Here is a 13191-nt window from a genome sequence, read left to right on the forward strand (position 1 = left end):
TAACTCGTAATACACCCGAGTTTTTCCGTCGGTATGTGACAATGGATGAAACATGGCTCCATCACTACACTCCTGAGTCCAATCGACAGTCGGCTGAGTGGACAGCGAGCGGTGAACCGTCTCCGAAGCGTGGAAAGACTCAAAAGTCCGCTGACAAAGTAATGGCCTCTGTTTTTTGGGATGCGCATGGAATAATTTTTATCGATTATCTTGAGAAGGGAAAAACCATCAACAGTGACTATTATATGGCGTTATTGGAACGTTTGAAGGTCGAAATCGCGGCAAAACGGCCCCATATGAAGAAGAAACAAGTATATACGGCCGTAAGTTCGGCCAGTCCGAAGCTTATGTACCCTCCACCATGGATTGCGTAGAAACTTCTACTGAAGACTGTCATCCACAATCGAATTACTTCGGTTGCGGTAACACTTGCCGATGGCAAGGTATCTTAAAACTTCCTAACACCGTCTTCTAAATTACAAGGTAGTCCATACGTGGTATATATTAAACTAAAAAAGGCCGATTAAATACGTATATAATTAAGTTTAAAGTTTCTAAAGAAATAAAATTTTGACAAAATACAATTTTGACAACATTTTCTATAGAAGTAAAATTTGGAAAAAAATTTCTATAGAAATAAAATTTGGAAAAAATTTTCTATAGAAATAAAATCTTGACAAAATTTTCTAGAGAAATAAAATTTTGACAAAATTTTCTATATAAATAACATTTTGACAATGTTTTCCATAAAAATAAAATTTTGGTAGATTATTTTTGGCTCGAGTGGCAACCATTAATATGAACCAATATGGACCAATTTTTGTGTGATTGGGGATCGGCTATATATAACTATAGACCGATATGGACCAATTTTGGCAAGGATATTAGCGGCCTTATACTAACACCACGTTGCAAATTTCAACCGGATCGGATGGATTTTGCTCCTCCAAGAGGCTCCGGAGATCAAATCTGGGGAACGGTTTATATGGGGGCTATATATAATTATGGACCGATATGGACCACTTCTTGCGTGTCTGTTAGAGACCACATTCTAACACCATTTTCCAAATTTCAACCGGATCGGATGAATTTTGCTTCTCCAAGAGGCTCCGGAGGACAAATCTGGGAATCGATTTATATGGGGGCTATATAATTATGGACCGATAGGGACCAATTTTTGCATGGTCATTAGAGAATATATACCAACACCATGTACCAAATTTCAGCCGGATCGGGTGAAATTTTCGTTTCTTAGAGGCTCCGCAAGCCAAATCGGAGGATCGGTTTATATGGGGGCTATATATAATTATGGACCGATGTGGACCAATTTTTGCATGGTCATTAGAGAACATATACCAATATTATGTACCAAATTTCAGCCGGATCGGATGAAATTTGCTTCTCTTAGAGGCTCCGCAAGCCAAATCGGGGGATCGGTTTATATGGGGGCTATATATAATTATGGACCGATATGGACCAATTTTTGCATGGTTGTTAGAGACCATATGCTAACACCATGTACCAAATTTTAGCCGGATCGGATGAAATTTGGTTCTCTTAGACGCTCCGCAAGCCAAATCGGGGGATCGGTTTATATGGGGGCTATATGTAATTATGGACCGATATGGACACATTTTTGCATGGTTGTTAGAGACCATATACTAACACCATGTACCAAATTTCAGCCGGATCAGAAGAAATTTGCTTCTCTTAGAGCGATCGCAAGCCAAATTTGGGGGTCCGTTTATATGGGGGCTATACGTAAAAGTGGACCGATATGTCTCATTTGCAATACCATCCATTCTACATCAATAACAACTACTTGTGCCAAGTTTCAAGTCGATAGCTTGTTTCGTTCGGAAGTTAGCGTGATTTCAACAGACGGACGGACGGACGGACGGACATTCTCAGATCGACTCAGAATTTCACCACGACCCAAAATATATATACTTTATGGGGTCTTAGAGCAATATTTCGATGTGTTACAAACGGAATGACAAAGTTAATATACCCCCATCCTATGGTGGAGGGTATAAATGTGTTGTTCCACCAAGACAACGCACTGTGCCACAAGTCATTGAGAACGATGGCAAAAATTCATAAATTGAGCGTCGAATTGCTTCCCCGCCCACCGTATTCTCCAGATCTGGCCCCAGCTAATTTTTCTTGTTCACAGACCTCAAAAGGATGCTCGCAGGGAAAAAATTTGGCTGCAATGAAGAGGTGATCGCCGAAACTGAAGCCTATTTTGAGGCAAAACCGAAGGAGTACTACCAAAATGGTATTAAAATATTTTGGAAGGTCGTTATAATCTTTGTATCGCTCTTGAAGGAAACTATGTTGAATAATAAAAACGAATTTTGACAAAAAAAAACGTGTTTTTCTTTGTTAGACCGGGGACTTATCAGCCAACCCCCATCCTTTGGTGCTAGATAAAAAAGTATTGCGTCAGGGGGAGTTGTCTCTCCCACATTTTGTGTTGAAATACTTACGATCCACATTTTGCATCCATAGCGTCTCAGTATTATTATTAATATTTGTTACATAGGTTATGGGAAAAATCCATTTCATTTGTTGCGGAGGTTTGTGTTTACCACTCGGTGTTGTGTGGGGTACTGCTGTTGTGGAAGTTGTCGAAATATTTGTGGAATTCGCTGTGGTTTTATTGTAGTTATTACCATCATAGGTATCATCATGAATGGCCAAAAATTCGGCAGGTTTAAATGGTTTTTGCGATATGGTAACACTGTTGCCCAATTTGGTTACTGTCAGCAAGGGAAAGCCAGGTTGATGGGTCCAAAGAGCCATCATATCCTAAAAAAGAGATTGAGAGAATGAGGGGGTTTTTTTAATTATACACGCAAAAAAATAATTCTTTCCTCCCAAACGAAATTTTAGACAAACAAAGATCGTTTCTCAATTGCTTTTCGCTGTAAGGAAGTGTATTTTGAAGAAAAGTATATACTTTTTGTGATAAACGTTTATTCTTTTCCAGGATGTAAAAACAATTTCATAAAGACTAACTCAAAAAAAATAATAAATAAATAAATAAACACATTGTTTTCTTGCTAATTGCATTTTCCCTCACATCCACGAGGTGGTTTAGTTCTTAATACCTTTTTCTGTAATGCCAACAATGTAGAAGAAATTGTACGATTTTATAAATTTTTAAATTTTTTTTTTACCTTTTGCCTGGACGGAGAATCGAACCGCGGACCATGCACTTTGTAAGCCAACACACTAACCACTGAGCTATGTACCTGTTATGGTCATCAATAGATAAATATCCATATAAGTTATATTTATATAGCATAGCTTGCGGCGCCCACGAACCGAATAAACAAAGTTTATTTAACAGAAACAAACATTTAGTTTGGCACCGTGGAGCAGTGGTTGCTACGTCCGACTTGCATGCCAAGGGTCGTGGGTTCGATCCCTGCTTCGACCAAAGTTTTTTTTTAAACATATATTTCAGATATGTTCGGAAGATTCCGAAACAATGTTCAACATTACATTGTAGTATATTAAATTTTGAACTGTAAAATGTGTCTTATTAAAGACCTAAAGTCAGAAAAGAACAGTGTTTGATATAAACGAAATGGACTGTGTTGTTGTTTCAAAAATAACTTTTTTTATTGAAAAAAATCGTTTCGTCTTCTATTATGATAGTAATTGCTCCTATTCATTTGTAATTCACCTATGTTCATTGAAAAAATTAATAAACATAAACAACAAATAAATATCACCAAAATATTTTCAATTAAAAAGTTGAATGGGCCGACTATATCATAAAGGGTGATACGGTCAAAACTTGGTCAAGGGAAAACGCGTGTTAATCGGTGAAATCGTTTATTTAAAAAATCAAATTATATTTCTTTTTCAAGTTCAATTAGTATAAAATTCAGGAAAAATATTCAGTTAGGCTTTCGCTTTTCCAAATCCGAATTGCCGGGCCTCACGCTTGACACCTGCCATCAGATTTTGTACAGCCACCTTGTCCACCTTCTTCGCCGCAGATAGCCAGTTTGCCTTGAACTGCTGCTCGTCCTTAGCAGTTTTTTGGTCTTCTTTAGGTTCCGCTTGACAATAGCCCGGTATTTCTCAATTGGGTTCTTGTCCTTGGGAACCACCTGCACATTGTTGACGGCGTACCACTCCATTGCCTTTTTACCGTAATGGCAAGATGCCAAATCCGGCCAAAACAGTACGGAACAACCGTGTTTCTTCCGGAAAGGCAGCAGACGTTTATTCAAACACTCTTTCACGTAAATTTCTTGGTTGACAGTCCCGAAAGCTATGAAAATGCTGCTTTTCAAGCCACAGGTACAGATGGCTTGCCAAACCAGATATTTCTTTGCGAACTTTGACAGTTTTATGTGCTTGAAAATATCTGCTACCTTTCCCCTTCCTTTTGCCGTATAAAACTCCTGTCCCGGAAGCTGCTTGTAGTCGGCTTTGACGTAGGTTTCGTCGTCCATTACCACGCAGTCAAACTTCGTCAGCATCGTCGTGTACAGCCTCCGGGATCGCGCTTTGGCCGTCGTATTTTGTTTATCATCGCGATTTGGAGTCACTACCTTCTTGTAAGTCGATAGTCCGGCTCGTTTTTTGGCTCGATGCACGGTTGTAGACGATACACCCAGCTTATTTGCGGCATCTCGGAGAGAGAGGTTTGGGTTTCGCTTGAAACTACCGGCAACTCTCTTTGTCGTCTCAGCGGCTTCCGGTTTTCGATTTCCCCCCGATCCAGATTTCCTGGCTGTCGACAAACGTTCCCCAAACACTTTAATGACATTTGTAACGGTTGATTTGGCAACTTTTAGCGATTTTGCCAGCTTTGCGTGCGAGAAGCTCGGATTTTCGCGATGCGCGAGCAAAATTTTGATACGCTGCTCTTCTTGCTTGGACGGCATTTTGACAACTGAAGAGTGAATTCCAAAATCAAAATAGGAGCAACATTCTACACACACACACCTTCAAAATGAGGGGTGTTCAGGTTTTTTAAATGCAAAATTGAAAGAAATACGTCATGTTTATATTGACCAAATTTTGACCGTATCACCCTTTACCCTAAACCACCCTTACTGAATTAGTAATCATAAGCATTTGTGGGGTAACATTGATATAGGTCTGGGAGATAAACCGCGGTTGCATATTTAAGAAAATTAAGGAGCACATGTGTTGCCAGGGAAAATGTTCGGTTTACCCAACAAGGACAAAAAAAAAAAATTCCCTACTTTCCCAAGCAATTTTCCCTACAATATTTTTCGTTAAATTTAAACAAATTTTACAAAACAAAATGGTTCTAACCCCCATTTTCATAAAGCTCCGTTAGTGTTCCGTTAACTAACCAACTTTTGAACCGTATAATGGACGAAGCTGCCATCTTGCATATATATTCCATATGCCAGTTAGGAACTTAACTGACGAAAATTTTTCAGTTAAAGTTAACTGGAGAGAAGATATTTGCAATTTAATTTCTGTTAACTGGCAGTTAAAGCCTAACGGAGCTACATGAAAATGGCCGTAAATATTTTATTATCTTATAACATGAAAAGGCAACGTATATAATCTAGAAAACAAATTTGTATCAAAGATAATTGAGTATAACAAGATTAAGCATTGTGCTCTTATAAAGAGAAAACAAATGTCAAGGTTTAGAGAGCTATGAGAGAAAAATTGTTTTATTTGTCAATTTTTTCCAAAGCAGCTCTGCCCAAGAATAAATTTAAACGGCAATATTCACATGAAACCATAATGAATTTTTGCTTTAAAATAGACATACGTTTTATTTTAATTTTCTACAATCGTTTTGGTATTGCTTTTGTGGGTTTTTATTCAGAAATTTATGAAAAACACAAATGTTATGATATTTTCCGACGCAAACGGCAGTACATTTGAGAGACACGTCGACGCAAACTTTATGATATTTTGTTGGCAGAGTCCTCTGGTGATTCCGTTTTGCTATTAAAAGACTGCATCTTCTTCTCAATTATCTTTGTTTGTATTACCAACACGGTTGCCACAGTTGGTAGAATTCTACCAAAAATAAAAATTTTTTTTGCTAAATCTCTATAGAAATAAAATTTTGGAGAAAGTTTCTATGAACAAATTTTTTTGAGAAATTTTTCTATAGAAATAAAATTTTGATAATAAATTCTATAGAAATAAAATTTTGAGAAAAAATTCCATAGAAATAACATTTTGAAAAAAAAAAGTTTATAGATATAATATTTGGAAAAAATTTCTATAGAAATACAATTTTGACAAAATTTTCTACAGGAATAAAGTTTTGACAAAAATTTTTATAGTAATATTTGCTTGGTAGATTTGTGGTAATTTGTTGTAATATTCAAATTTTGTTAGTTTTTTTTTTGGCACGAGTGGTAACTGTTGTTACCACACATTCTCAGCAAAAAAAATTGGAAGTTGTTCAACAAATATTTCTTTTAAAGCCCATCCCGGAATCCCCCATCGAGTTTTTTCAACTTCCAATGCAGTCCTTTTGGACAAGTGCACAAACATTTCTTCTAAAGCGCATCTTGGGATCCCCCAATGATTTTTTTCTACTTCCAATGCAGTCCTTGTGGACAAGTATTAGAAAAAACGCATTCAGACTATTTTAAGTGCAAATTTTGGACAATTAAAGTTTACAAAAAATAGAAAAGTAATAAAAAAAAAAAAATAAAAAAGAATAGAAAATTAATAAAAAAAAGTAAAAAAATAATAATAAAAGAAATTTCATCCCCGCTGGGATTTGAACCTGTGCCGTTTGACTTTTTCGCTTCCATGGAAGTTCTTTTGATAAGGTTTTGTAAATTACGAGAATTTTTAATTTTTTTTTGTTGATTTTTAATGGAAAAATATATTTATACGAAAATATATGCCGAAAATAAAAAAATAAAAACGATGCATAACATAGAAAAATAATTTGATAAAAAAATTGCCGCTGGTGAGATTTGAAACTGCGTTTCTTATTTTTTCGTTCATACTAATAAAGAACATCTCGAGAAGCAATTATAATGTTATTCCATGGTGTCGTTTTACGTTCATATCACAAACATTTGAATTGACCTGTCGACGCTTTATGTTCAATGACGTTTGTGGCTGAGTGTGCTAAGGCGTTCTGTTATGGTGCCTGCAAACCCAGGTTCAACCCCAGCTCGGAGCGAAAACGTTTTTCAAATTGTAAAAATTAGATAATAGGAAAATAATTGTGTACTAAAATATATGGATGAAAAAAAAGTGTAATTGGTTGAAAAAAATTTTTTTTTGTTTTTAAATTTCTTCATTCAAATTAATTTCCAGGGCACAACTTCTAAAGCAATGCCAAGGATCCAAAAAGGGAGTACTTCCATGTAAAATTCATTGGAGATGATCCAAGTTTGCACTACTTCCGGATCACAGATTGGGGATCCAAACTACTTTTTTGGAAGCTCTGTTTTTGCTGGGTTGTTAATGATCAAGCCTCGCCGGCTCCTAATTTCCTCCTCTAGAGCCACTGAAATGTAAAAATTACTACAAATTGTGTTGAGTGAAAATGTCCCCACATTATGGCCATACGTCCCTACAAGACGCTAAATATTAGAAAATCCTACATATAGGGAATTTCCCCTACTTCTAGCAACACTGGCTGAAGTTGATATTGCACCTACGGAGTTAGTATGCCACTAATATTGAGCCTATTATTAAAAAAGATAAAATCGCTCAATTAGTGTAGGTAATAAATCCAATTTTGTAAAAATCGTGCAATATTCTTATGTAAGAGCTACAAGTATGTATAAAAACGATCGGCTAGTATATCCAAATTTGAAATTTGAGTAACATTGCTTAATGGATAAGAGTATTATGGCCAAATTTTGGAAAATCGAGCGATGCATATATATGGAAGCTATATGTAAATCTGAACCAATTTGCATACTATTTTGCGGGTTTGATTAATACCACAAAAGGTAACCTTGTGCAAAATTTGAGTAAGATCAGTTAAGAAATGAGGCCTTTACGGTCAAACATAAAGTTGTTAGGGGCAAATTTTTCAAAATCGGGCGATACATATATGGAAGCTATATCTACATCTGAACCGATTTCGATGAAATTTTGCAAAAAAAAAAAATTTACTATAGAGGACTGGATCTATCCAACTTTGAGTAAGATCGGTTAATAAATAAGGGCTATAAATATATTTGGGAGCTATATCTCAATCTGAACCGATTTCGATGATTTTTTGCGCATATAGTTATTGCTATAGAAGAATACATTTAGACAACTTTAAGTAAGATCGGTTTATAAATAAGGGTTTTAAGGCCAAATTTAGAAAAATCGGGCGGTACATATATATGGGAGCTATAGCTAAATCTGAACCGATTTCGATAAAATTTTGCAGACTTAAAGGTTGATGCAGAAGATTATTTTGTGCTAAATTTGACGACTATCGGTTAGTAAAAAAAGCAACGTGACCCCATTTGTCGAAATCGGGCGATAAATATATATGGGGGCTATATTTAAATTTGATCCGATTTCTTCCAAATTCAATAGCGTTCGTCCTTGTGCCCAAAAAACTCCCTGTACCAAATTCTGTAATTCAGTTCTTGGCCCGGTTTATAGGGAAATGTATAAATAATTAGCAACGGATATGAAGTTTTGAGCGGTAATTAGAGAGCCGAATTGAAATATGAGGGTCGCTTTATAAGGGGCTATATACATTACGAACCGATATGGACCAATTTTTGTGTGATTGGGATAAGTTTATCAGGGGGCTATATATAACTATAGACCGATATGGACCAATTTTGGCATGGTTGTTAGCTGCCATATACTAGCACAATGCACAGTGGGCCAAATGACAGGTTTTTGACGCATTAAATCAACGGAAGCACCCAGAGCTCTGAAATTTTGTACATATACCACTGGGGATGAGAATAAAGTATGATTAAAATTTTGGACCGATCCGCCCACTGCCACGCCCACTTTAAAATGAAGGCCTATTTCAACCCAAAGGAAGCGCCTAGAGCTCTGAAATTTTGTGCATGTACCACTGGGGATGAGAATAAAGTATGATAAAAAATTTGGACCGATCCGCCCATTGCCACGCCCACTTTAAAATGAAGGGCGTATTTCAACCCAAAGGAAGCGCTTAAAGCTCTAAAATTTTGTACATGTACCACTGGGAATGAGAATAAAGTATGATCAACATTTCGGACCGATCCGGCCACTGCCGCGCCCACTTTCTAATGGAGGATGTATCTCAACCACTTTTATCATACACCAAATCAAATATTTCAATATGTAGTAACATTGGGAACTGAAAATCTAGATTACAACTGGTGCTCACTGTTACTCCATCTTGATCACTGCCTTAGAGTGTATATAATTTCAGCAATTTTAGTTTAATTCAATCTCTTACACGCTCATGTTAGCTTAAAGTTTCAAATACCATTATTTCTGCAACACTATGTTGAAATGGGAACATATTCGTTAAAAAATATTCAGATACCGTTTTTGCTTTCCCAGTCCAAAACAACATTTTGTTCTTGAAACATGTTTGAAGTGATCATATTACTCTGCTATATGTAAGTCTATATGTAAATATTAGCTTTATGATTAAGCATATTTTGTAACTGAACTTGTGTCGACGAATCAGTTACAGTAAGACACCCAGGACGACATTTTATTCTATATACCTATTATTAATGATATGGTAGATATTGCAGATTTACCTAAATTTCTCATTCGTTGCCATTGTTTTGTTCAGATGTTTCTACTATACAAAGTAACGCTACTTCATTCTATTTCCGTGCACAATTATTTTAATTTTTTCTTGATGGTAGACTTATTACTTTTTAATGTTTTTGCATTATTATTACAGCACTGGGAGTTGTTTTCTATCCAATATTTAATAATTTCTGCGTTTTGATTGTAACACCATAATAATTCATTAGCACTTATAAGCAGACAAATTTATGTTTTAAAGAAAGACAACATCTCAACCTTTCTAACGCAGTATAAAACTCAACCAATACGTTCCAATATAGTAAGTTCTACTCCAGACAAAATGGACATACATTATATTTAGCAAAGAAAAAATATGCTTTTTGTCACACATTTTTCTTAAACAACCAAACCATATTTACCATCGCTGTTAATTTTTACTAAAAGTACACACTTTGACTTAAATTTTACATTTTAAATTAAGTTTATAACTTTAAAAACTTTTGTTTTACCAGCAAAATCTCTAAAGCCCCTTGCTAAACTATGAATTTAAGAAAAAAATCAATAGCAAAGAGTTGCCACTTCGTCGGCCTGAGACGGCCCAACGGGTTGCCATATTGTTTTACCATTTTGGATTTGTTTTTCGTAATGTGTTGTCAACTTTTTCGTACCACCAAATATTTAATTTTCACAAGTTCAAAAATTGATTTTATGTGTGAGATTTCGGTCATTTGGCCCAATGTGCAATGTAACAAACTGCAACCAAATCGGATGAGTTTTCCTCCTCCAAGAGGCTCCAGAGGTCAAATCTTAGAATCGGTTTATATGGGGGCTATATATAATTGGACCGATATGGACGAATTTTTGCATGGGTTTTAAAGACTAAATACTTAGACCACGTATCGGATGAAATTTACTACTCCAAGAGGCTCTGGAGGTCAAATCAGGGGATCGGTTTATATGGGGACCATATATAATTATGGACCGATATGGATTAATTTTTGCATGGTTGTTAGAGACCATATACTTACACCATGTATCAACTTTCAGCCGGAACGAATGAACTGGGCAGCACTCAGTGATAAGAGAGAAGTTCACCACTGTGGTATCACAATGGACTGAATAGTCTAAGTAAGCCTGATACATGGAGGTGCCATTTTTTCGTTGTATATCCATGCAATTTAATGGTTCATTAACCCTTAGGTTAGGTTAGGTTATGTGACAGCCCGATGTATCAGGCTCACTTAGACTATTCAGTCCATTGTGATACCACAGTGGTGAACTTCTCTCTTATCACTGAGTGCTGCCCGATTCCATGTTAAGCTCAATGACAAGGGACCTCCTTGTTATAGCCGAGTCCGAACGGCGTTCCACATTGCAGTGAAACCACTTAGAGAAGCTTTGAAACCCTCAGAAATGTCACCAGCATTACTGAGGTGGGATAATCCACCGCTGAAAAACTTTTTGGTGTTCGGTCGTAACAGGAATCGAACCCACGACCTTGTGTATGCAAGGCGGGCATGCTAACCATTGCACCATGGTGGCTCCCTTAGATGCGCACTGTATCTTTTAAGATACAACCAGGAAATTCTTACGTCTTAAAATTTTGACCAAACTTGAATCATCTCCAATGAATTTTACATGAACTTATCATAGGACGGAAGTACTTCCTTTCTGGATCCTTTGCATTGCTTTAGAAGTTGTGCATGGGTGTTTTTTTTTATATTCTGGCAGATTTTCTATTCTTTTTCGCGATTTTTAATTGTCCAAAATTTAAATTTTGACTTTAAATCTCGAGTTCCAAGACTGGTCCGAAATAACGACAGGTTTGTGGAACAACTTCCAATTTGTTGCTTGGTTCTTAAATCGAAAGAAAAATCAAACTTAAATTATAATGAACTCTTATAAAATCAATTATAAATAAATAAAAAAAAAACTATAAATAATTTAATGTCTCAAATAAAATTTTTGATTGAATTAATAATAATAATTGAAAGTGCCGAAGAATTCAATTAATTTTTAATCAAGTACACATATGTATTTCTACATAATTCCGTGATTAATACTATCATTAAATTGACACATAAATTGGTACAATTGTTTTGGGCATTTGATTTTAATTTTGACTAAAAAATCACTACCACTAAATTTTAAATTGATTTTTTTATACAATTAATATTTTTAATTGAAAAGATTTAGTGTTTTTTAAGAGTAGGCTACTTACCTTAATATTCTTAGCCCCACTAGCTTTTTTCGTACAAATAGTCCACAAATCCAGGGGTTCGGCAGTTTTAAAACGATTGAGTTTGAGAAAACCTCCCAAGCAACTTCTGAAACGATCTTCTCCTATAGCCGTATGTAACATGGAGAAAACTGCGGCAGTCTGAAATTTAACATAAAAAAGCAACAAAAGTTAATGGCAACCTCTTACTCTATTTGATTATATTATAGTTAAAAATTACAATAATTATTATAATTAAAAATTACAATAATTTTTTTTAAGCATTAGCATCTATACAGAAAAAATATCAACGAATTTATTTCCAACTAAAAATTAAATTGTTTTTTTTTTTTAATTTTAAGAAATAAGCAATTAAACATTTAATTGGTTTGTTGTTTCCTATTAGAAAATTTCAATAGTTTTTTTTGTTTAATTTAAAAAATGTATTTTTTTTTATTTAAAAAATATATTCAATAAAAAATTTACTGGACTTTTTTTTATTTAAAAAAATATTTAATAGATTTGATGAAAGATTGATTTCCAATTAAAGATTTAATTGATTTTTTATAATTTAAAACTAATATTCAATTCATTTTTATACCCTCCACCATAGGATGGGGGTATATTAACTTTGTCATTCCGTTTGTAACACATCGAAATATTGCTCTAAGACCCCATAAAGTATATATATTCTGGGTCGTGGTGAAATTCTGAGTCGATCTGAGCATGTCCGTCCGTCCGTCCGTCCGTCTGTTGAAATCACGCTAACTTCCGAACGACACAAGCTATCGACTTGAAACTTGGCACAAGTAGTTGTTATTGATGTAGGTCGGATGGTATTGCAAATGGGCCATATAGGTCCAATTTTACGTATAGCCCCCATATAAACGGACCCCCAAATTTGGCTTTCGATTGCTCTAAGAGAAGCAAATTTCATCCGATCCGGCTGAAATTTGGTACATGGTGTTAGTATATGGTCTCTAACAACCATGCAAAAATTGGTCCATATCGGTCCACTTTTACGTATAGCCTCCATATAAACGGACCCCCAAATTTGGCTTGCGATTGCTCTAAGAGAAGCAACTTTCATCCGATCCGGCTGAAATTTGGTACATGGAGCTAGTATATGGTCTCTAACAACCATGCAGAAATTGGTCCATATCGGTCCATAATTACATATAGGCCCCATATAAACCGATCCACCGATTTGGCGTGCGGAGCCTCTAAGAGAACCAAATTTCATCCGATCCGGCTGAAAGTTG

At 35.5% G+C, this 13191-nt stretch overlaps 1 protein-coding gene across 1 annotated transcript in view; it reads right to left on the minus strand.

Moving 5' to 3' along the window:
• The window catches only part of LOC142242422 (endoplasmic reticulum aminopeptidase 2), a 108602-nt gene that overhangs the window by 19873 nt on the left and 75538 nt on the right, over window positions 1-13191 (minus strand). The window contains exons 8-9 of the mRNA XM_075314001.1: window positions 11933-12091; window positions 2493-2814 (exon numbers count right to left, since the gene is read on the minus strand). Of these exons, the coding sequence (XP_075170116.1) occupies window positions 2493-2814; window positions 11933-12091 (481 nt within the window). The remainder of the gene's footprint in view (window positions 1-2492; window positions 2815-11932; window positions 12092-13191) is intronic.

Source organism: Haematobia irritans, chromosome 1 (genome assembly GCF_050003625.1).
Source record: "Haematobia irritans isolate KBUSLIRL chromosome 1, ASM5000362v1, whole genome shotgun sequence".
In the NCBI taxonomy this organism is placed as follows: Eukaryota; Metazoa; Arthropoda; class Insecta; order Diptera; family Muscidae; genus Haematobia; species Haematobia irritans.